At 42.3% G+C, this 26,602-nt stretch overlaps 1 protein-coding gene across 1 annotated transcript in view; it reads right to left on the bottom strand.

The window, feature by feature from the left end:
• LOC311055170 (sodium- and chloride-dependent GABA transporter 2-like) overlaps nt 1-19,515 on the bottom strand; it is a 34,410-nt gene extending 14,895 nt beyond the window's left edge. The window contains exons 1-10 of the mRNA XM_084071262.1: nt 19,390-19,515; nt 19,165-19,299; nt 13,369-13,509; nt 9,652-9,739; nt 9,119-9,251; nt 8,892-9,026; nt 8,678-8,781; nt 8,310-8,434; nt 7,951-8,063; nt 3,945-4,082 (exon numbers count right to left, since the gene is read on the bottom strand). Coding sequence (XP_083927388.1) covers nt 3,945-4,082; nt 7,951-8,063; nt 8,310-8,434; nt 8,678-8,781; nt 8,892-9,026; nt 9,119-9,251; nt 9,652-9,739; nt 13,369-13,509; nt 19,165-19,299; nt 19,390-19,510 — 1,233 coding nt within the window. The 5' untranslated portion in view covers nt 19,511-19,515. The remainder of the gene's footprint in view (nt 1-3,944; nt 4,083-7,950; nt 8,064-8,309; nt 8,435-8,677; nt 8,782-8,891; nt 9,027-9,118; nt 9,252-9,651; nt 9,740-13,368; nt 13,510-19,164; nt 19,300-19,389) is intronic.
• Between the last annotated feature and the right edge of the window lie 7,087 nt (nt 19,516-26,602).

The raw sequence follows: 26,602 nt of genomic DNA, 5'->3' as shown, positions 1-26,602 counted from the left end.
CACCCATGGGGTCACACCTGAACCTAACCTAGATATTTTCCCAGGGTGCAATTGAGAATCTGAGCTTAAGTTTTCTTTCGCGTTCACACCGACGTGAAGCTGAACAATGAATTGGCTTCTATTTTCAATGTTATCTCTATGCAAATTGGCGTTTTAATTTTTTTCATGAGCGTTTAAACGCCTAAATGTAAAAGCATGCTTATTTTCTCCCCAGACCCGAGCTTTGAAGCTTTTCTTTTTGAAGCCTAGAAACTGTAACTGTAGGCGAAACTGTAGGCGTTTTGAAGCGCAATTCTAGCCAATCAGAGCACAGCATGATCTGAGTAGGCGGGGACTTGCTCATTCAGCCAAATAAAAAAAGTCAGCCCGCTGCTCGCAGCAGGCACGGAGATGCGGTTTCCGAAAGAAAAATCATTTTTTTTAAATAAAGGCTGTATATGTAATATTAATGGTGATTTGGCAAGAACATTGCATAGATATGGTCGGAAATAAAAGGATATGTGACCAACAAGTCGTGAAAGCAGTTAAAATTGGTTATGTTCCGTGAGGCAGGCCCCTCGCTCTACCAGCTCACCCCGGGGAAAGGAGAGCCTGCTGGGGGCGGAGAGGTCACACGGTCCGCTGTGGTCTCCACAGTGGACCACAGCCCGGTTTTCCGCTCGGTTTTTACCGGGCGGAGCGGGGTAGATGAAAACCGGAGGCCGAATTGGACTACATACACCCACACAAAACTAATATTAAAGTTACTACATACTGTCATGAATTAATAATAACCTTTATCACCGAGACACCGACAAATCACAACAGATAACTCTGACCTGCTCTGCTCTCGGCGAGCAAGAGGAGCTCTCCCCGCCGACGCAGTGTGTGTGTGTGTGTGTGTGTGTGTGTGTGTGTGTGTGTGTGTGTGTGTGTGTGTGTGTGTGTGTGTGTGTGTGTGTGTGTGTGTGTGTGTGTCAGTGGTGGGAAAAGTACTTTTTTTTTTTACTTAAGTAAAAGTACTGTATCAATACTGCAATATAGAAACACTCCAAGTAAAAGTCTGGTAATACAAAAGTATTGGCATCACAATGTACTTAAAAAAGTACCAAAAGTAAAAGTACTCATTCTGCGGTCATCGTCTGATCCACTGATGATCCATGTTGTCGCTTTGATTGATTGAATATTTTATTAGGCAAAATATGTAAAACAGCACAGTTACATTTCAAATAATTTGTCTAACAGGTCCGTTCATGAAAGTCCTTGCGGTCTTGTTTCCAATGAGGGCCTTGCTATGACATGAGTCTTAAAACCCCTTTATTTATTTATACCATATATGTTGCCCACGAAAAATAGTAGTTTTTAATTGGTTTGTTGCGTTCAGATATCGAATCGCTTCATCTCATTGCAAAAGTTGAACGATAGATGGATAGATCACATAGATTAGAATATAGGCCTATGCATATGATAGATAGATAGTTTATTATAATATATATATATACATATCAGATAGGCCTATTATTATAATTATTGTTGTTGTTGTTGTTGTTGTTGTTGTTGTTGTTGTTGTTGTTGTGCACATTAAACATTGTGAGCTTGTAGATCTGCAATTCTCAAATTTCCGAAATGTATATAGGGTTGATGAAGTGGTTTTGTATCAAAATCCACATAGTAGTAGTAGTACTAGTAACTAAGTTGTCAAATCATTGTAGTGGAGTATAAGTACAATATTTGCCTCTGGGATGTAGTGGAGTAGAAGTAAAAGTATTGAAAATTGGAAATACTCCAGTAAAGTAAAAAATAACTTAAGTATATGTACTTAGTTACTTTAGCTCTGTCACTGTCCCCCTAACCATTGAACGCCGACACACGCCCACAATAACAAAATATTAAAGTTTTTAATCTATCAGATGTACATCTATAGACAGACAACAAACTAAACAAAATAATTGAGAACAGAAGTTTAAACACAGCTCCAGTCACCCGCCCGGTGGTCGCGATGCGGTCGTGAGGAGATGCCGGTCCGTTTCCCCACTGGCAACTTGTAGATCTGCTATTTTCAAGCTGGTGCAGGCAGCAGGTTCTCTGGTGCTTTTTCCACACATCATTCGCAAATTTATATGAATGTTTTTAGTTAGTAGCTGTGCATATTAAAGTATTGAAGATTGTTAAACTCACTCTAGGTCTTGGACAGTGGTTCTCAAACTTTTCCATGCTAAGGACCCCCAAAATTATATGTATTTGACCCCCATCTAAAATATTTTGCTTCAGGGACCCCCCCAGAAGCAAAGATTTGAGTTACAAATGTTCTCTTTAACAAATATATATTCAAAAGTTTGCACACATTTTCACGATTTTTCAAAAATAGCAGATCTACAAGCTCATAGCGTGGCACTCGGTGCCGCGCTATGAGCTTGTATCTGCTATTTTTGAATAGCCAAAGTATAAAAGGTTAAAATTATTGTGATGCTGTATTACCACATTTTTGCTGGGGACCCCCTGGTACCCCCTCAAGGACACCTGGGGGTCTTTGAGAACCACTGGTCTAGGAGCTCTGAATTGGCAAGTATGTGCTGTCCTTCGACCCCTCTCCTCGGGCAAAGGAGAGGAGCACGGCATGTGTGTACGCACGCACGCACGCACGCACGCACGCACGCACGCACGCACGCACGCACGCACGCACGCACGCACACACACACACACACACACACACACACACACACACACACACACACACACACACACGTCTCTCTCTTTTTCCTAAATAGTCAGTGTATATGTCGCTCAACTAATAGCGAAGCATCAAACGGATGCCCATAGACAGATCTGTCTGTCTACGGGCTCCGGCCTTGGAGGGATTTTTTCTTTAACTTGTTAATTTGTGTATATAAAATATAGATTCCCTGTCGAATCTCCTAATTACACCAACATTATTCTTGTGAAGTAGGTAGTTTGTGCTTTTTTATTAAGATTTATTAAGTTCGCTTTGGTCATTTCTAGCATGGGGAAACACCGAGTGGTGCTCCCTTGCCAAATGACGGGCTCATGGAGAGCAGTATGGGGGGGTAGCGACCAGACGGCCCGTTCAGTTATTCAGCAGCTTGTTTATAAACATTCTGTAGATTTCTTTTCCATAAATAGGTTATGTAGTAACTAAATATAGACTTATTTCTCATCTACAGCTGCTATTTTTCATTTTTGACTTCATAATGCGCATATGTTCAAACAGCCCGTTTTCGTCTCGCCTCGAAAAAGCGCACTTGAGGAGACTTGAGTGACAGCTCCTTGGACACGCCCAGTTTGATCAAAAAACGCCAATTCAAATGGACTATAGGCGTTTTTTTTCATAAAGGTGTCCTTTGGTGCGAACGCGGCATTAGTGGTCACCCACGGTGCAAGCTTTTAATGTTGCTATGAACCTCTCCTTCCCACCTTTGAGCACATTTATTTATTTTATTTTTAGATTTTTTTTGCTACTATGATTTGGCAACAGGCAGGCATTGTTAGCTTGTTACCTGCCAAGCTATGCTGTTGTGTAGTATTAGATGCGGATTGGCCTTTATGCATACAGATGTGCCATTTCAAAACTTCAAATGTCCTGCCATCGCCAAGACAGTACATTTTCAGGGGATTCCCAGGGCAATAAGAGGGACAAAGAAGGGCATTTCAAATGCTGAATTATTTTGATGATCACTGCTTTTATGATGCTAATTAATTTGAGCAACTCAAAATGAGTCTGACACCTTCTTCAACACACATTATTTTGTTCTCATGTATATGGATGTCTGTTGAAGGGAAAAACGGGGGTGTGTAGTGACAACTTATTTTCAGGGGCAAAACAGTGCCTTTTTAAGGGCAGAACAGGGAGGAAAACATGCTTTTTCAGGGCACTTTCAGGGAAAGAACAGTAACGTGTGAAGTTTTGAAGTGGCACATCTGTAAGAAAAAAGAAAATAAATACTGACCTCAGTGACCATGAGAAGCTGGGAGAAGAAGCAGATCATGCAGAATATGAGAAGGAAGATCTCCCGTCGCCCTGTCCTACGCAGCACTGTGGGAAACATATCTGTAATGGATGTCATCACTGCCTCCATTGTAACAAACTAAAACAAACACAATGAGAATGAGAGTGAATAACTTTAATGACTATGAAATGGGTATATTAAATGCTTTAATGCCTGATGTATACATGTTTGCGCACCAGAAATAGCAAATGTAAACTCACAACACATTGCATCATCAGGCTTTAGATGTACTAACCCAAACACCCACTTATTTGATCTTAGGTTTGTCACACAGACACTAAATAGAGGTGAAAGCTATGAAGGTTCAAAGGGTGCTGGGTTGACATGGTCCGTCTATGCCATGGTGTATAGACATTAATAGCCAAAATATTGTGGTCAGTTTGTCATGTATTGCATTGGGCACATAATTGCAAGAAGCTCCTGGTTGGTCCAATCACTCATCATGACATACATTTATCTGACAATTCAGACAAGGGGAGCAATTACTTCACAGGTCTAGAGGGACTCATGTAGGCCTATGTTTTTATTTTGGGTAATAGTTCATCAAGGTTAATAAAAACATAATCTCTCAAGAACAGATTCTGCTCTGCGTTGGAATCTGTCGTGAAGGTTCGTCATAACGTGTACACACTGGCCTACAAGTGGGCGTGCCTTCAAATCAGGAAGCAGGCCGCGCTTTACCCAATCAAATGTAGTGGGCCGGATTCGCGCGTCCGTCGATCCTTCCCCCCTCGAAACTATCCGAAACTAATTTAACAATAGCGTCCGCGGAGCAGACAAAACCACGGAAAGATATTCACATTTTAACTTACTTTCATCATAGAAACAAGTGTAGAAACAAAACAATCCATGTTCTCTGGGAGAAATGGTGTTAGTGTTCCGTGTAGAAATATTGTTAGTGGGAATGAAAACATAGTCACACCACCGGAAGTGATGCGCTGAAGGCAGACCAAAACCCCGGTTTCCTTGCGCACGTGTGCTGCGTCGTCATTGTCCCAGAGCCAACTGACATAGTGTCAAACATCAGAGGTCGCTGTTTTTCCTTTTCAGTTGGTTCTGGGTTCCCAGATTGATAAAAACAAAACTCAAAGGCGCTATATGGCTATTTGATTGTTTTGAACACTACCTGCCTGGCTGTCCTGCTTTTGCCTTCTCAACACTCCGATATTTGAGTGCAGGGTCAACAAAATCATTAGGGTTAATAGCTCAATGTAGCAGTAGTGGCTTAGAGCCTCTGCCCGATGAGCAAAAGCCTAAAAACTCCCCCGGCCAAGAGAAAATTGCGATACACTTATTGTTTTAGCTCGTGCTCATTTGATTTTGCTATTTTGTCTCATCTGTTTAAGAAAGTAGGTAGCTGATATATTGCACTTTTACCTTAGCGCTAGGTATACTCTTGGTTGCTTGTTTTTGCGGGAAATGCACTTAATGCTTCTGGTGATTAGTAGTTTTGTTCCCTACCTATGTTGAATGCACTTCTTGTAAGTCGCTTTGGATAAAAGCGTCTGCTAAATGACTGTAATGTAATGTAATTTAATGTAATGCGGAGTCAATATCACCATCTATATATATACAATTTGAATCCTGCGCCATGTCGGTTGTCAGTATGTACGAACGTTGTATGTGGCCAGTGTGACGTAATCTGACATCACGCCAGTGTGACGTAATCTGACATCACGATGCACGCCAGTGTGACGTAATCTGACATCACGATGAGACGGTGCATCACTCCAAATATGGACACAACGCCAGTGTGACGTAATCTCACGACAGCATGACATCACGCATGACATCACATCCTACCTATAAATTCTAGGATGCCGTCAGATCGCACCAGTTCGACGGCTTCCATAGTGGGTTTTGGTCATTGGAGAGGTGATGCACGTCACCTCTTTCTGAAGTGGGTACTTTCAAAGCCTGCCGTGGATTTAGGAGAGCACAAAACTCTCTCTCACACTGTGAGGTGCCTGTAAGGTGGCACTGCAAAGTGAACGACGCGTCACGCTAGACGTTCGGGCCGCGTAGCGGCCCGAACTTCTAGTAAGGTACATTTGGGACTTAGCTTTTTTTTTTTTTTTAACTGTGATTTTCCATTTAACTTTTTACTCATTGTATTAAGTGGATGTTGTACAGTTAGAAATGCATGTTGGTCAAGCTCCCACACTTTTTATGAATTAACTGTAATATATGTCAACAGTAAAATATGTCCACCCTGTCAGGAAAAATCCAAAGGGTGGACAATGACAGGATGGAACTTTTGGGTCAGTTTTAGGATTTAATTGGCACATGCTGGACCTTCTGTTAGCAACTTAGCTCAGTTAGCAAGGTGACTCTATACTTTTTAACAGATATATTTCAAATTTCAGAAAAGTTTTTATATTCATTGATATTTCAGTATGACAGAGTGGACATGCTAAGCTTGACAACATACAACTACACACATAAACTATGAAAAATACAATATATATAAGTGTAAATATTTACTGGCAACTTGCCACAGCTTCAGCCTCCATTGAAGTAAGACAGGAAGAAGACAACAAGGGAACTTAAACTTAAGTAAGTTTCTTAAAGGGCCAGTTTACCCCCAAATGACATGGTGGACAGCAATGTCAGGGACACACAAAAAATGTTCAATATGATTATGAAAACAGACTATATCATATGATTTAAGATCAAAATGACTTGTTTTATCAAATAAGGTGTTGTGGACAATCAAACTATGTAAAAAGAAAAAGAAAAATCAAAAAATTAACCACTTATTAGACACACTGTAGTTAGCAGAGTGGTGTGTGGGACATGCCAAAACCATATACATCCAATATTACAGATCTGTATAAAATGAAGGAAACACATTTCCAGAGACTCATCATTGTACTGATAAGTGTGTAAATGTTTGGCCATTCATAATAAGACCTCAGAGTTTGATTATTTTGTTCCATTTTCATGATATTTGAGTGATTGTGGTGAGGACACCCAAATGTACCTTATGGTGATATGCGTGATATATATATATATACTAGAGGTCCGGGCGGCCTACGGCCGCCCGAAACCCCTAGCCGCGCACGGGGCCCAGCGTGGGCGCGTGTATATATGGGATGAACATTTGGGAAAAAAAAAAAAAAAAAAAAAAAGTTGTAATGTAAAAGTAAAAAAATTGAGAAAAAAAATTGGGAAGAAATAATATTTTTTATGTTTCAGGGGGTCCGCGGACCCCCTGGTGGTCCGCGCCAAAGTCGTCGGATGAAAATCTCCAAACGGTAAAAAAAATAAATAAATAAATAAATAAAAAAAAAAAAATCATGCAGGTTCTTGCTTGTTTCTGGCGTGGCATCCCAACCTGGCATCCCAATGCCGGCGATGTGTACTTCCGGGTTGCATAATGATGACATCACTGTCGAATCCTTTGCTGTCATGAACCTAGCCTGGTGTGTTGACCAGTAATGATGACATCACTGGCTAATCCTTTGGTGTCATGAACCTAGCCTGGTGTGTGGAGCAGAGCAGAGCAACGTGCTCTTGTTGTTTTGGGGATTTTCAATGGCGGGCCGTCGTGTTGTGTTGGCCTCGGTGGTACGCACGGTAAGCGGTAGGAAGCTGCTTCCACTTCCGTTGTGTCCGACATTTGGTGAGTAGAATTAATTATGTTGCGAGGTGGGAACGGTGTAGTGAGGCATGCCAGGTGCCCTACGCGAAACGTAAATGTAATATGTAATATATATAAAATATATGTAAAACATTTTGGCTCTATAGGTTGGGCTTATTAATGGTGCGTCCTTTTCTAATTACTGACATACAACATAAAGGGGTATTTCACAACAACAACAAAAGTCACTAGCCCAAAACCACAAAAGAGCAGTTCTAATTGTATATAGTAAAAGTGATTTCACAGCAACCACTTTGACCCAAATATATTTCAGTATCAAATAGTCTCCCATTTGTATATCACCTGTGTATCCAGACCCAAGAGAACGATCATGAAAAAGAAACAGACAGCCCATAGCTGAGGTAGGGGCATCATGGCTACTGCCTGAGGGTATGCAATGAAGGCCAGCCCTGGACCTGAAAACAGAAACATAACACTGCAGATCATCACCATTTGTCATTGCACAATTTTATCCAACCATGAGCCGGTGTATGAGTCTGAGATCTTTCATGACCTTCTGCTGCTAGCTTACTTGCTGCTTACGAGTCGTTGCTTGAATAATCAATGCGTGTGTGACTATTTTTGTGTCTGGAAGTCTGTATGACTTCGGAATGGATCTTTGTGTAATTTATGTAGACATTGTGTGACTTGCAGTAGGCTACCTGACTCTGCCACTTCATCAATGGGAACACCCTGCTCGTGAGCCATGAATCCCAGCACTGAGAAGACGGCAAATCCAGCTACTATGCTAGTGGCACTGTTCAGCAAACACAGATATAGGCAGTCTCTGCAAAACATAATACAAATCATAGTCTTTAGCTTCAGATTTGACATCACAATAATTCAAAACAGCTGTATTCTGAATATCTTACATTTGGTCATTAGCACAGTTTTTACAACAAGTAGGCATATTTGTTATGGACCAGCATAGATCCAGATATAGGTTATGTGTTCACAGCCACCCATTTCGCTTATTGCTATGGATACCAAGTAACCAACGCAACACACAATGCATTTTGAACAGACTTGCCTGTAGCAGTTGTTGTTGTACTTGTTGTAGCTCCCTAGAACAGTTAAGGAACCCACCCCTATAGTGTAAGAGAAGAAGACCTGGCCAACAGCTTCCATCCACACCTGTTCTTACAAAAGTAACAATGAGAGATGCATGCATAAAGCCATTCAGTTAACCTCTCATGGACTGAAATCAGCCTATAATGTTTGCATTTTTTATCATAATGTGCTACCTGTGGGTTGGTGAGATGTGAGGGTTCAGGAAGGAGGTAGTACACAATGCCTTGTAGCGCCCCCGGTAGAGTGAGTCCACGGATCAGAAGAATCAATAACATTGCATAGGGGAAGGTAGCGGTGAAATATACCACCTGGAAATGATAGGTTGTCATTGCATCTAATTGTTTTTTATTTTGACTTACTACAGTGGTAGAAAGACTTAATTATATTTGTGCACAAATACCTTTCCAGTTGACCTGACTCCTTTCCAAATACAAAAGTAGCAGATTATCCACATAGCAATGAGGCATAACACAATCTCCCATCTGATGCTGCCCACCTCTTCGATGCCTCCTGAGATAGCCAGCACTCGTCGCCTGGACAGAAAGACAGATTGTACAAAGCAGGGATGCATTTATTTTAGTGTCTGGCTGAAATGGCTGATATATGAAAACCTTTACTAATACCAATAGACTAGTTTCCTATTGATACTTCCATCAATGTCAGTTTTACATGTGTGATTTCACCAGTAATTTATCTCAGTCACAAATGTATACTCTTCAAAAATCCTCCATATTAAAGTGCATGTTGTATGTATTAGCATACATTATTCATTTCTAATAGCAGCATACAGTAAGTTACTTTTCATATTTAGTAATGTTGCAATATAAAAATACAGCTCTTTATCACAGTGTGCAACCCTGGCCTGGCCTGTAAACAGATTTAGGGAGCAGGAACAGAATGCAAAGTATCTATAATCATCTCTTATAAACATACTCCCAGAATTCTGTGGCAGCAGAGGTGGTGTTGGTCTGGTTAGCCCATTTGTTGAAACCATTTTGTGATGAGAAGTTTACACAATTATCTGATGGAGTAGAGAGAACATATTTAACTTGGTTATCATAACAATGATGATAATAGTATTAATAATCATTTAAATTATGTTATTCATAATGCACTTTTAATGAAAGTGAAATTCAATCACGTTTTCAAGAGGATTTGAAGAGATTTGATTAATGTGTTAATCACAGACATTACAGGATTTGAGCAGTTCACTGGTTGAATGTTGAGGGGCTGTCTTGGTTGATACGTCTTTTCAACATTGCTTGGAAGTCTGGGACAGTGCCGAGGGAGTGGCAGACCGGGGCGGTGGTCCCTGCACTTTTCAAAAAGGGGGACCAGAGCGTGTGTGCCAATTACAGAGGTATCACATTACTCAGCCTCCCTGGGAAAGTTTACGCTAAGGTACTGGAAAGCAGGGTCCGGCCGATAGTCGAACCTGAGACTATGGTCCCGGGTGCGCACCCTGGACCACTTAGCAGATGTTGTGTATGTAGTGTGAATGTTGCGTACCATTCCCGGAACGGATCACCGTACCGTACCTGGGACCGCCTGGGGAGGTAGTCTCGGATCCGGATCATGCATACTCGAGTACGGAACGCTGCAATGTGAATCCATCCGTACCAACAGAGGGAAGTGGACTGCTAATCATATATAATGTATATATCGTTATAATGACACATTATTTTACCTGGGTTATACCGTCTCATAGTTGTACTTGAATGTTGACAAGAAATAATAATCCCGCTAGTGTTTGAGTAGCACGAGCCGTGAAAAAACAAAAAAAAATACACATGTGTAGCGAAAGCTGCCGCTAGGATAAATACCAAGGATTAGTCTCTGACGTCACTGCTAGAATACCATGGATGTGTCAGTGACATCACTGTCATATAATAATTACAGACAATGTTACATTGCGAGGTTTCAAAGACCGGTGCACACACTGCTTTGGTTGTGTATTGTTGTTCTGTTAATATTATAACTCAAGACAACATCAGGAACACTGTCAAACACTCTAAACTCTGACAAGTGACTCTTCTTCTGTGAATGACATTCTCTATCTCCTAAAGCCCCATAGTCCACAGCGCCCCCATGAGGAACATATTTACCATTACTGTTGAATGAAGTGTACTCGGGTACGGAAGAATCTTGGCCAATGTGAATGCTGGCCAGCTGGGAGAGGCCAATCGTACTCGGGAACGGTTCGAATCAATCTGAATCCCAGTCTGAATCCACCCTCAGATTCAAAAGGAGCAATGTGGATTCCATCCAGGTCGTGGAACAACTGACCAGCTCTTTACTCTGGCAAGGATCCTGGAGAGGGCCTGGGAGTATACATATCCTGTCTACATGTGTTTTGTGGATTTGGAGAAGGCATATGACCGGGTCCCCCGGGGGTTTCTGTGGAAGGTGCTGCAGGAATATGTGGTGAGGGGGACCTTGTTGAGGGTCATCCATTCTCGGTACGCCCAAAGCAAGAGCTGTGTCCATGTGCTCGGTAGTAAGTCGTATTCTTTTCCGGTGGGAGTTGGCCTCCGCCATGGCTGCGCCTTGTCACCTATCCTGTTTGTGATATTCATGGACAGGATCTCGAGGCAAAGTCGTGCCGGAGAGGGTATACGGTTCGGTGAGCTAAGGGTTGCTTCACTGCTTTTTGCGGATGATGTGGTCCCGTGGCACCATCGGTCCGAGACCTTCAGCTCTCACTGGATCGATTGGCAGTCAAGTGTACGGCGTCTTGGATGAGGATCAGCATCTCCAAATCTGAGGCCATGGTTCTCAGCAGGAAACCGATGGATTGTGGAGTCCGGGGGTAGTGAATGAGGCTTTGCCCCAGGTGAAGGAGTTTAAGTATCTCGAGGTCTTGTTCACGAGTGAGGGGAGGACGGAGCAGGAGATCAGCCGGAGAATTGGAGCAGCAGGAGCAGTATTGCAGTCGCTGTACTGCACTATGGTGACGAAAAGAGAACTGAACCAGAAGGCAAAGCTCTCGGTCTACCGAGCAATCTTTGTTCCTACTCTAACCTATGGTCATGAAGTGTGGGTCATGATGACCGAAAGAATAAGGTTGCGGATACAAGCGACCAAAATGAGTTTTCTCAGACGGGTTGCTGGCATCTTCCTTAGAGATAGGGTGGTAGGGAGCACGGTGGCGCAGTCGCTAGCGCTGTCGCCTCACAGCTAGAAGGTCCTGGGTTTTATTCCCGCCGGGGACGCTGTGGGCACTGGGGGCGTGTTCTCTCCTCCGCGTCATCAGTGCCCATACCCTAGGTGGGGTTGGTGAAAGGGCCTTTCTGTGTGGAGTTTGCATGTTCTCCCCGTGTCTCCTAGGGTAGGTACACTCATAAAAACATGCAGTAATCCTGGTCTCTATACTGCCTCCCCCTGGTCGGCTGGGGCGACTAATGGAGGGGAAAGGAACTGGTTGGAATAACGTGTTCCTTCCACGCGCTACGTCTAACCAGGGAACCTCCCCCCTGTCAGGTGATAAGAAGCGGCTTGCTAGCTCTCATGCATTGAAGGAGGCATGAGTTCGGCACTAGGCTCTCCCTAGACTGGCAGAGGGAGTGTAGCGCCACGGATTACTTAGACAATTGGCACTGGGTGAAAAAATGGGTTACAAAATCGTGTGATAAAAATGTAATTAAAAAAAAAGAGAGATAGGGTGAGAAGTTCAGTCACCCGAGAGAGACTCGGAGTAGAGCCACTGCTCCTTCACTTGGAAAGGAGCCAGCTTAGGTGGTTCGGGCATCTAGTAAGGATGCCTCCCGAGCGTCCCCCTAGGGAGGTCCTCGCTGCACGTCCCACTGGGAAGAGACCCCGGGCAGACCAAGGACCAGATGGGGGGATTACATCTCCACACTGGCCTGGGAACGCCTCGGGATCCCCCAGGAAGAAGTGGCTCAGGAGAGGGAAGGCTGGAGCTCTCTGCTGGAACTGTTGCCCCCGCGAGCCAACTCCGGATAAGCGGTTGAAGATGGATGGATGGATGGACTGATTGAATGTGTTTTTAATCAATGTGTTATTTTACGTCAGTAATTACCAGTAATAATTATTTAATTAGTGTGTAACCATTCTACTAATTATGACCTGCTCCCACAAACACGACGATTACGGATCCTGATTTTTTTCTTGTTTGGTTTTAAAGTGTAACGTTCAGGATTTGGACCCGGGTCTCTCGCAATGAAAGCCAATATCTTAACCACTAAGCCCAAAAGGCATTCCTTATAACTCGAGGGAGATATTTGATCAGGCTGAGGTTGTGAGCCACTCTGCTACACTCTCCCCCCTTTTGACCTCCTCCCAGGGGGAAACCCGATTCGGGTCACGGCACCAATGTAACGGCCGGAATTCGAACCCGAGTCTCCCGTGTGGAAAGCCAACATCTTAGCCAAAGGGAATTCCTTATAGCTCGGAGGAGATTACATTTTCAGGCCATCAGGCTGAGGTTGTGAGCCACTCTGCTACAAAAGCATGGGATTATTGAATAGTTACATTAGCAGCATGGCTTAAAATGGAAAGGGATGTAGACTATCTGATCAGATAGGCTTTCAAGTGATATGTATGTTAAATGTTATATGGGGCTATGCATAGCCTTAAATTTTGTACAAAATTGAGACTATGTTAGGTCAAATAGACTGTACGATGTCTTACCTGTGTTCCAGAGGTTGTTACAACTAGCCCAAGGGAGCTGGGAGTTGAAGGATGAGATGAGGTAGAACAACCCCCAGGCCAAAATAATAATATAATACATAGCGGTGTAGAAAAGAATCAGCTGCCCTGCATACCCTATACCTGTTGGGTAAAATGTAAATAATTTTGATTGGTCAGCTTTGCACATACACTAAATGGAGTTGGTAGGTAGGCCATAAGATATAACACAACTAAATTATACTAGTGGCAAATCAGACAAAACAAACAGCAGCCCAATAAGGAAGCAGCCCACAACAGCATTGAGAGTTACTAGTTACTTTGTAGATTTTAATTATTATACTGCATTAAAGGGATTCTAGGTAACTTGAAGCCTAAATTTAAGGCTTTAAGTTACCTTCTCTGAAGTTGCCTAGAACCCCTTTAACCACTTCACCCCATTTAAACTTTGGCTATTTGAAAATAGCCGATCTACAAGCTACATTTTATACATAATATGATACCTTGTGAAACGGGACATTCTACATAAAGATTATTTTTACTTGTGGTACCCTATCTACCAAAAGTACTTTTACTGTAGTACTTACTACTTGTTACACAGAGTATTTCTACATTGCAGTATTGATACTTTTTAAGTAAAACATTTGAGTACTTTTTCCACTGGTCAAACTCCGGTCTGATCAACACAACAGATGTTTATATGTTGATTGTGTGCTGTCATGCTTGTTTGAGCACAGGCAGAGAGCTTACAGATGTGCCACTTCAAAACTTCACACGTTACTGTTCTTTCCCTGAAAGTGCCCTGAAAAGGCATTTTTTCCTCCCTGTTCTGCCCTTAAAAAGGCACTGTTTTGCCCCTGAAAATAAGTTGTCACTACACACCCCCGTTTTCCCCTTCAACAGACATCCATATACATGAGAACAAAAGAATGTGTGTTGAAGAAGGTGTCAGACTCATTATGAGGCGAAAGGTGATTTGAAGAGGTCCTTGACCAGTTGCTCAAATTAATTAGCATCATAAAAGCAGTGATCATCAAAATAATTCAGCATTTTAAATGCCCTTCTTTGTCCCTCTTATTGCCCTGGGAATCCCCTGAAAATTTACTGTCTTGGTGATGGCAGGACATTTGAAGTTTTGAAATGGCACATCTGTATATGTGTTTGGGAATGTTGTTGAAGGTTATGTTATTTCGTCAGCTGACATTTATTTGATATCTCCGACATCTGATCCCAGTAGTTTTGCTTCCAAGTTGGAATTGTGTACATTTTAACTCCAACATCGGAACACTTGCATCCGACAACGCAGCAACGGGTATTTGCTGCTAGACGAGAAACATACTACAGGCTGACGTTGCAGCGCTGGTCAAACTGGTCACCTACCAAGATGGTATCAAAAGTGGGCAGATTTAATAGTGAATCTTAACTCTGACGTCACTACGCCCGTTCCCTATAATTGACCAGCTCCCCTAGCATGAGACCAAGCTTCATTTTTCATGTCCTATTCCATTCTGTAAATCCAATTGGCTGATTAAAGGGTGAAGTGAGTTGTGATTTTTGGGATTTACTATAGCCACTGTGACCTAAAGACAAAAACATCACCTTAACACATTGCCTGCCAATTACGCATTAATGCGATCTAATAATGCGATCTATGGTCTTTATTGTGGTTTAAGATGTATTGTGGTCTTATGCAACCTGTGTCTTCATATCATACTGCTGCATGGAAAGACAAGTCATGTGAGCGGAAAAGTCATGTGATCAGACCAAAAAAATACAAAAACAAGCTGTAGTACCAGCTGCTGCCTAGAGCATTCAACAAACAAACACAAGACAGAGAGTAACGACAGAGAGTAACGACGGAGACAGACGGAGACAGAGCGTGATCGAGAGAGAAAGAGAGAGAAAGTGAGTTATTTTGAGTTTAGTTTAGTTCTAGTGAGTTTCTTTATTTTAGTTGAACTAATTGTAAAAACAGTTGAGGGAGAGGAGAGGTGGTGGACCCGGGGTGTCGGAAGGTTTAGGTGAGGGGGGGAGGAGAGGGGAGGAGGTGGTGGTCTCGTCTGGTGGACGGAGCCGAGAGCCTGGAGGTATAGGGCGGTGAGGTGCGAGAGATTTAGGTGAGTGTAAGGGGAGATCGTAGGAAAGATGGTAGGGAAACGGAGCAGAAAGTCTAAACATGCAGAGCCCCAGAGGGACCAGGGTCAACGGACGTTGGAGGACTGCATGTCCTTTACAGCGCCCCAGCGACCGCTCCAACTCCCGCAAGCACCGCTGCCATTACCCCCGGGACCTAAGCTCGTCGTACCGGAGGACTTGAAGGTACAGCGCCGGTCATCATCACCCGCTGCCCCGCCATTAGAGCCGCGACCTAAGCTCGTTGTACCGGAGGACGTGAAGGTACAGCGCCGGTCATCATCACCCGCTGCCCCGCCATTAGAGCCACGACCTAAGCTCGTTGTACCAGAGGACGTGAGGGTACAGCGCCGGTCATCATCACCCGCTGCCCCGCCATTAGAGCCGCGACCTAAGCTCGTTGTACCGGAGGACGTGAAGGTACAGCGCCGGTCATCATCACCCGCTGCCCCGCCATTAGAGCCACGACCTAAGCTTGTTGTACCGGAGGACGTGAGGGTACAGCGCCGGTCATCATCACCCGCTGCCCCGCCATTAGAGCCACGACCTGAGGCTCCTCCGCATATATTTGAGTACTTGAAGGTACCAGAGGACTTGAAAAAAGAGGTACTGGACATACCGGAGGATGTACCCGTACCACCGGTACCGGATGATGTACCACCAGTACCCGAGATCGATACCCCGGCCGGGGTGCGACGGAGCGAGAGACCGAAGGCAGCGTGGGTTCGCCCAGGCGATACCTCCGATGGGGAAGACAGTAGTTTTAGCGACGACGATGTCGGGTCTCTTGGCTGGCAGCCAAGCCCAACGAAGAGTCGGACATCGTTTACCAGTGGTAAGACTTGTTTTTATCATCACAACATAGTTTTTATATTGATATGGCGCTATTTCATATTTTGATGAAGTGAATATAGCCGATCTACAAGCTCACAATGCATGGCGATGCGTGTGTGTAAAAAAAAAAAAGACGAGTCTTTTTTTTTATCATCTTTTACTTATGTAGAAAGTATTTTATGAATGAATATTATGTATTCTGAATCTATGCATGTGATATATTTTATTACGATGAAGCTTATGACTTCACCATGGGGCAGTAGACTTGTAGATCTGGCTAATTTGGGGGGGGGGGTGTGGGAGCATACTTCAGAAGGAAGAACGGTTAGGTCATGTAAATAACAACAAATCCTTTGTTGTGGGTCGTCGTAAGGCTATGTCAACAATGATTTTCAAGTCCCTTTGATGTTATTTTTGTGTGTGTGTGTGTGTGTGTGTGTGTGTGTGTGTGTGTGTGTGTGTGTGTGTGTGTGTGTGTGTGTGTGTGTGTGTGTGTGTGTGTGTGTGTGTGTGTGTGTGTGTGTCAGACAGACAGACAGACTGTCTCTCTCACTCACACACACACACACACACACACACACACACAGCATACTTCAAAGGGAAGAGAGGTCAGGTTATGTAAATAACAACAAATCATTTGATGGGGTCATCATAAGGCTATGTCAACAATGATTTTCAAGTCCCTTTGATGTTATTTTCAAATTACTGAAGAGTATATACTTTTAGATCTGGTTTTGGGGTGGCCAGGTGCACTAGAAGCCCCCACCTCTGATCCACTGTCATTTGTCAAAATCTTCAAAGGCGACTAAGGGACAGGTCATGTAAACAACATTCAGCGTTTTGATCCTGTTTACTAAAGTATTTGATATTTGGTTTCAGATGAAGATGAAGAAAGGGCAGGCAGGGCAAAGGATGCAAGACCATCTGTCTTTTTTGGCAAAGGTAACTCATTTCTACCTTCACATTTGCACCATATGTTTATATGTTGAATGGAATATCTAGGACCCCAATGGATTGGTGTCATAGACAAAGTGTTTGAGACATGCTGACTGTGAACATAATTGTACATTATATTTCTCACATTATCTGATGTTTTACTATGATCACAGGCAGGGGAGGTAAGGAGAAGGAGAGAGTTTTGAGGAGAAAGACGGCAGCAAAAGCAGGACGAGCATCTGCATGTCTTGGGGAAGGTAATTCATCTCTATATTCACATTTGCTGTGTGTGTGTGTGTGTGTGTGTGTGTGTGTGTGTGTGTGTGTGTGTGTGTGTGTGTGTGTGTGTGTGTGTGTGTGTGTGTGTGTGTGTGTGTGTGTGTGTGTGTGTGTGTGTGTGTCACACAGACAGTCTTGTCTGTCTCACACACACACACACACACACACACACACACACACACACACACACACACACACACACACACACACACACACACACACACACACACACACACACACACACACACACACACACAGAGAAATGTATTACACTATAACATTGTCCTAGTGATGACACCTGTTCACTTTCCATGTATTCACACATTATTTGATGTTTTTATATGATCACAGGCAGAGGAGGTAAGAAGGGGAGAGTTTTGAGGAGAAAGACGGCAGCAAAAGCAGGACGAGCATCTGCATGTCTTGGTGAAGGTAATTCATCTCTATATTCACATTTGCTGTGTGTGTGTGTGTGTGTGTGTGTGTGTGTGTGTGTGTGTGTGTGTGTGTGTGTGTGTGTGTGTGTGTGTGTGTGTGTGTGTGTGTGTGTGTGTGTGTGTCACAGACAGTCTTGTCTGTGACACACACACACAGAAATGTATTGCACTTACACTATAACATTGTCCTAGTGATGACACCAGTTCACTTTCCATGTATTCACACATTATTTGATGTTTTTCTATGATCACAGGCAGGGGAGGTAAGAAGAAGGGGAGAGTGTTGCGGAGAAAGACGGCAGCAAAAGCAGGAGGATCATCTGCATGTCCTGGGGAAGGTAATTCATCTCTATATTCACATTTGCTGTGTGTGTGTGTGACACAGCCAGTCTGTCTGTGTCACACACACACACACACACACACACACACACACACACACACACACACACACACACACACACACACACACACACACACACACACACACACACACACACACACACACACACACACACACACACAAACATTGCCCTAGTGATGACACCAGTCACCAGTTAACTTTCCATGTGTTCACTGTACTACAATTTGTCTCCATACATCCAGTCTGCACTGTAATGATGTATAGGCATGCCTATACATCATAGGTATGCCTGCCTTTTTCTGCCTGCATGTGTCCATTTCACTAAAATGGCCATAACTCTCTTTCTAGAGAAAAAGAGCTTTTTTTGGTGAAAACAAGCTGTATTCAACTAGCTCTAGCTAAAAAATTCTATTCTTCGATTTGAGATATTCCAAGTGTTCATAGTCCTAGCACAAAGTATTCTGTGGGCCTGCGAAGATTGGTCAGAATACTCAAAATAGCTGGCAAGGGCAGCTATGAACGAGGTTTTCACTCTGGCAGTCAATGTGTTAATGCCTTGACCACCACCAATGCCACCATCAAAGCCCTTTTCATCTTGACTGTGGAAAACCACAGTAGATGTCCCGAATTGGTGCTGCTATCGTTATGAATGGGAGGCATACGATAATCCGACATCCCGTTTCTCCGACTATGTGGCATCCGCGTGCGGTTAGTGTTAGGGTGCGGGTTTGGTATAGGGTTAGTATTGAAAACGTCGGAGGCATGCGCTGTCGGAGGAATGCGCTGTCGGACTAACGTATTGCACGCGTTATGAATTACCTTCTGCCAGTGGACACAACTTCCTCCAGCAAGTGACACCCCCCTCCTGGGTGAACTGGCCCATGGAGGTCTCCAGAAGGAACAGGGGTACACCACATGTTGCCACAAATATCAGGTATGGCAACAGAAATGCTCCTGAAATACACAAAGCAGTGCTACCTTGAATGAATAATGAAGGGTTAAACATTTAAAAACTGTTAGCAAATGAGTTCTCAACAGACTTACCTCCTCCATTTTTGTAGCAGAGGTATGGGAATCGCCACACATTGCCTAGGCCGACAATATTCCCCGCTACAGCCAGGAAAAATTCCACTTTGCTGCCCCAATGTCCTCTTTCTTCAATCATTACCTCTTCTGCCCGTTCAACTGTGCATCTTTTCAACATTTCCAGAAGCGTAGTCTAGGTCTTGGTTTATATCTTTCCTATAGTCCCTCTCTCTGTTCAGGTTTTTCTCTCTGATTGTTGGTGTCTATCAGATCTACAGTGTGCCTTAAAAAGCCCAAGATTGGGTAATTTATTACAAAATAACAAGGGAAAACATCACAATCACAACACTAAACATGATGTGACACCAAACATGATAAGGCTGACAAAGACTGTCTGGGGAACAATGCTAATAAACACATGAGGGCTGATTACACATGAAACACCTGGGGAAGAACATAACATAGAAATACAAGACCTAGACAAGACAGGCACAGTCTGAGACCACAAGGCTCTAAAATGTGTAGCTTACACATTCTACACATCCCGTTCGTATCTGTCTAAGTTATCATATCTTTATCATGTATAATACATTTATGTATATTTTGAATAATTGCTATCATTATCGTTCTCAACGGACCAGAAAATGTAAACCCAACACGAACAAACCAAAGTGAGTTGAAGCCAAGCTCAATAATAACATACTATAATGTTATGAAAATGTTGAGTAAAACAGATTTAAAAAAAAAAAGAACGGCTGCACAATTCACACAGGGATCATGCTCCTCTCTCTTTCTCTATCTCTCTCTCTCTCTCTCTCTCCAGAGTCTAATCAGTCGTGGGTCTCAGTGTGTGAAGGTGACTTTGACCAGCAGGATGCAGAGGTGGTCTGTAGGGAGCTTGGCTGTAGGGCTCCTTTAGTCCTCCAGGGGGTGCTCTATGGCGAAGTGAAGGTGCCAATGTTAGTCCATGAGCCAGACAAGATTTCATTATCGAAAGAGTGGGCAAAACCAAACCTATATTAAGTTGTTCATAGGGTCAATACGAGTAAAAAATATATGATAACCTCTCCACAGGAGTAGCTTTTTCATGGTTATCACACATTTTGTTATTTTCCCCATACGTACATGACAGGTGAAAAAATGACAAAATTTAAAAAAGAGTTATCATAATGAAACTTCCTGAGTTGATTACTTACATGAAGACAATGATTTATCGTATTACAAGTTTTCTGAAATTGTATATTTAAATATGCAAATTAGGCATTTAGTCCATGAGCCTGAGCCCCAAAATTGAGCCAGATATTGAATATTCCATCGTTAAAAACCTTTGACTCCAACATCTTAACAAAATGAAATAAGTATGTTGACTCTGGCTTTGTCCAATGTTCCAATGTTGATTCAGGAAAAGTATGCAAATTTGGGCATATTTTCCTAATGCCTAATTTGCATATTTAAATATACGATTTCAGAAAACTTGTAATACGATAAATCATTGTCTTCATGTAAGTAATCAACTCAGGAAGTTTCATTATGATAACTCTTTTTTACATTTTGTAATTTTTTCACCTGTCATGTACGTATGGGGAAAATAACAAAATGTGTGATATGATAACCATGAAAAAGCTACTCCTGTGGAAAAGTTATCATATATTTATTTACTCGTATTGACCCTATGAACAATTTAATATAGGTTTGGTTTTGCCCACTCTTTCGATAATCATTGCTCAATTTTGGGGCTCTGGGCGGAAGAGTTCCAATGTGAAGGCAATGAGTCTGTTCTCCAGGACTATGGAACCTCAGACTCAACTAGAAACACCTGCTCACCTGAAGAGACTGTTGGACTCACCTGCTCAGGAAAAAGCTAAATTACACTTTTGGATTATTATTTTACGAACAAATTAATATTTATTTTCAGCAGCACATTCTATTGTTTCTGTACGGAGCCTGATGATGTCAGGTCGGTGGGAGGAACCAGACGCTGCACTGGTAGACTGGAGATTAAACAACTGGGACAGTGGAAACCGGTGGATGGTTTGTCTTACTGGAACCATGAGTCATCATCTGTGGTGCGTAGACAGCTGGATTGTGGCTCTGCTCTTTAAACAGAATTGAGTTCTGGTCCTACTGACCAACCTGTATGGGGGATTATATCTTACTGTTTTGGCCCTGAGTCTTCACTGAAGCAGTATGTCATAGTGTCTCTTAATTCCACAGACACACTGGAGGTGATCTGTTCAGGGGTCATATTAGCCTAGAACAGTTGAGATATTCTCTCCTAAATTAAGTGCATACATATCTTAGCCAGGTCCTAGACTAAGGGCAAAATTAATAAAAGCTCAGAAAAGAAGTGAAAATAGGCAATCTACCGGCTCACAACGTGTCACATCCGGGTGTGTTGTGATCTGGTAGATTGGTTATTTTCACATTTCACAAGAAACATATTGGCTATTGACAAAGACTAAAACTAATAACATTTCCTTAGGCAATCATGTTTCTAATCGTAGAATAGAAACATTTTTTTTAAGTCAAGCAGGTTAAGCTGATGTGGTACATCTGACCTTGGCCTGCAGCCTTTAGAACACACGTGGGCAACATACGGCCTGAGGACCGGAACCTGGCCCGTGAACCATCTGCATAGGACACAATAAACTTGACCTTGAACTTGAGTTTGTGTATGCTCCAAGCAGCAACACTGCCCCCATGGAAAGATGCCACGTTCGCCCCTTCAGGATATAAGGCCCGTGCAAAAAGGGCAAGTGGAAGCTGGTGTTTCATTACACAGATTACACAATATTTGGTGTTAGCAGAACACCAGCTTATACTTCCCTTATTGCAATGTTTGCACGACAAATGTGGCATCTTTCCATGGGGGCATTGTTGCTGCTAGGAGCATACACAAGCTGCAACCTAATTGATTGATTAGTTGATTGTATTAACTACTCAAAGGAGAATTTCAGACTAGCCTTTTTCTTACCCTTCTATGATTTTGTTATATCCTAGGATGAGTGGTACAGTAGAAAAATGTCATAACTCCCGAGTCCACCGCAGCTAAAAACCTGAGTATTAATTTATTTTTTATATCTGACATTCATATTGACAGAACATTCTCCACAGTGTTTGTGTTCAATGCGCCCCTCCGGAAGTCTAGTCTCGCAATATGAGATTTCACCCGTGATTTCATCAAGTCCACTCGTAAACACTACGACGGCCCATTTGGGACAAAAACACTGTGGCGAGGTTTCTGTCATTATGAACGTCAGATATCAACAAAAAAAAGTATGTGATCTAGCGCATGGACCGTCCGCTCTGGTTTTTAGCTGCGGTGGACTCGGGATGGAGTTATGACATTTTTCTACTGTACCACTCGTCATAGGATATAATAATATCATATAAAGGTAATAAAAAGGCTAGTCCGAAATTTTAAGCCCTGTTTTATACAAAAAAAAAAAAAACAATGCAGAGAGGCGAGATATAGGCTTTTTTCCAAATCGATTAACAAGGGAGTGAATGGAGGAGGAAATCTTTCGATCAAGTGATCTCCTGTGTGTCTGAGGATGAAATAGTCACTCATGTGTCAGCGAACAGCGCCATCTAGTGGAAAAAACACGGAAAACAACAAAACCCGTCAAACCCGTCAAAGACAGTCTGGGCCTTTGGGAAAAAACACATCAAACACGTCAATGTCAGTGAATGAGTTAAATACACTAAATGACTTTGCGGTTACAATAAAACAACGTATTTGCATACACACTGTACGCAGTCGCACATTACAGCCTTCAAGTATAAGTTAAGCATTTCCTGGCTGTTATGCCATCCTCTTACAGCCTATAGATCTAGCCTTTAACAGATCAGATCATTAGCCAACCCTTGTTTTCTATTTAGCTAACTAGTCAAAGTTCTGATTCCATACCAGACTTATTTGTGCATGAAATCATGTGCATATTTCACCCATTCATAATAGCCCTCTACTTCTGGTTTGTAATACGTCATCTCCAGTGGAGATGATCTCCCCAGAGTAAGGTAGCTTGCTGCCAGAGCCATGATGTGCTTTAGCCAGCATCCTTATATGAGCAACACACTCACCTTGTTTGTGAGTACTGTAGGCCAGCTATCATATTCATGGGTTGTGTAGTTCTGTATGATAGTGAGTACTGTAGGTCAACAATCATATTTATAGGTTGTGCAGTTGGTGCATCGCAATGATCATTTGCATAGTTATCATTTATTTTACTCAAGACTCCAGAACATGGAGGGAGGTTTTTCAGTAAAAGTGATGGTATTATAGGGCTTGTGTGTTTGTGTGTGCCTCGACGGAGCGGGCGGTATAGTATCTGCTATCTGTGTGCTGGTTGTTGTGGGCCGGTCTGGGCCAAAATGTCAGGGCCGAATTTCAGATCATGACTGATACCTTTATTTTGCCTGGCACAGCCAGCTGGCAGATTCATCAGGTTCCCAGGTTAACCTTTATAACATGTTTTTGCTTTTGTACACACACTGTCCTATTGTTACAAGTTTTTTTTTTTTGTTTGGACATGTGCCAATCTTGACGGTCCACTTACATATAGTAACATGTGGCCAGTCCTCTGCACAGGCACACTGCGATGCTGTTTCCACAGGCAGTAGCTTTCCTCGTCCTGATGGGTGAGTTGATTAAATTAGTTAGTTGGTTCTTATTAAATACAGTTTCAGAAGTTATTTGTTTAAGTTAGCTTACTATGTATTATACTGCTGCTGTGAGTTAATGGTTCATCTGGATGATGCTTGACTGAGGCAGTTCTCACAGTAGTCACAGGTCACCAGTTGACTATTATCTATTTTGCCAGTCATTTTGTGGATGTGCTCTATAATTGTGCGTCTTGTTCCTTGTCCATAGCTGGTGTTTCTAATAGTCAGAGGGTTGACTGTTCATACTTTGGTCTACTGGATCATTTAAACCTGACAAGCAAAAGTGATGTGCACGCAAATGTTCGGCCTGTGAGAAACTGGACAACACCCACCCTTGTTAGGATAGAGTTTATGATAAATGGCATGGAGGCGGTAAGGACCCTTTATGATTTTGATTAAACTGCATGACGATTTTGTGCCACTTTATTGTAAAACGTCACTTTCACTGTTCCTTCTAAAATAACTCTGTGCAGAATGCGATGTCTCAAACCCTCACCTGCAATTCCCGGATAATGATGGTGAGAATTGAGACACTAATGAAACACCTGTTGATGGTATTACGATAGATAGTGTTTAAACTGTCACGGTCATTGCTAGAAATATCACCAAGTTGGTGTTATGATTGTGCTACCTCATAATTATTGTTTGGATAATTCCTGTTGCCTAATTTAGAGACTAAACTAAACTAATCCTTTCTATACACAGGGCTGGAACAATGAATTCCTCTCCTGGGATCCAAATGAGTTTTGTGGAATAGATCATCTTATCGTCCCAAGAGACATGCTGTGGTTCCCAGATATAGCTATCATTGAGGAGTATGTCAAAATCAGCATGTTACTTACTTATTTTTTTATTGTCCATTGTCACTGCAGGGTAATTTGCAATGACACTCTACTTCCAATAATGTATACTGCTCAAAAAAATAAAGGGAACACTTTGATCCCTTAATCCTTTTGAGTTTTTTCATGAACTGTGTACATACTGCTAACAAAAAAAATCAAAAGAATTAAGGGATCAAAGTGTTCCCTTTATTTTTTTGAGCAGTGTATATTAGTCAAAAGGGATGTCTCACATGGTCTGAGCATGTGTGTGCTTGTATGAGTGTTAAATGTAAAATAACATAATCTCACTTCTGCCCTATCAGTGTATCTGACCGTGGGGCTACTATCAATGATCCATATGTCATTGTGTATCCCAATGGTGGGATACAAGCAACGCAATTTCGCCGATTGACCACCATGTGTCAGATGGATCCTATGGACTTCCCTTTTGATACTCAAAAATGTAGCATCACCTTTATATCCATTATCCACTCAGGTAAGTCATGCTAACACTGCTAAAGATTGTGTGTGCATGCACGCATGTTTGTTTCAATACTGATCAATACTTAATTAGGTCATTGTTTTTTTTATTTTGAAATTGTTTTCATCTTCTCAGACCGAGGCATAATATTGGATCAATTCTCTAATGGCTCTGAACTTACCCAGATGTCAACAGAACATATACTTACCAAAGGGGAATGGGATCTCAAGAAGATTACCATTAATACAAGTTATATTACCTTTGAAGTTGCAACAGGTTATACAAGGCTTACTTATGAGGTATTACAATGATATATATATATATATATATATATATATATATATATATATATATATATATATATATATATATATATACATATATACATATATACATATATATATATATATATATATATATATTCATATTGAATTTGCTACACACACACACACACACACACACACAAAACATGTGTGCGTGCGTGCGTGCGTGCGTGCGTGCGTGCGTGTATGTGTAACAAATTCAATATGTTTTCTTGCCTCATCTCTGTGACCTTACAAATCCAGATCACCATAGCTAGGAGACCAATGCTGTATGTAACGAGCGTCATACTGCCTCTCACCTACTTCCTGATTCTGGACGTGGCTTCCTCCTACATCAGCAATGCCAGAGGAGACAAATTGGGCTTCAAAGTCACCCTTGTGCTGTCCTCTGTCTCCACTGTCTCTTTCTTACTGATGATTCTCAGAGACATTCTGCCCTCCACCACTGAAAACGTGCCTAGGATAGGTGAGGGAACCTTTCACACCTTGGTCTACAGAATACACTGGGGAATAAAGCCATGCATTGTCCTTTGTTCCCCTCACTATCAATGATGGTGTCACTCTGCTCTTATTGTAGCTCTGTACTGCCTTGTCATCTTCACCTTGATGACCGTAAGTCTCCTGAAGACCATTATGGTAAACTTCCTGGTGGACATGGATGGTTACGTCAGTCAGGATGCTCTGAACGCCACCAACGCCTCTGAGGAGACTCTGGAAGAAACTGACCTTCACAAAGGTATTTCACACACTCTAAAAAGATACTCGCTTCATGTCACTCCATCAAAACAAATTTTGGATAAAAACTACAGACAACAATGGTTGTTTGTTCATCTGCGATTAATTCATAGATATATCATCTTAATAGATTATACATTTTGGATAAATTATTTTATCCTTTCAGAACCTGGTGCAGATGGTGAGAATGGTGAAGACAGAACAGT

Source organism: Gymnoscopelus microlampas (genome assembly GCF_963454915.1).
Source record: "Gymnoscopelus microlampas genome assembly, chromosome: 11".
NCBI lineage: Eukaryota > Metazoa > Chordata > Actinopteri > Myctophiformes > Myctophidae > Gymnoscopelus > Gymnoscopelus microlampas.
The sequence above is the reverse complement of the archived record's forward strand: the minus strand, read 5'-3'. Positions and strand labels throughout refer to the sequence as shown.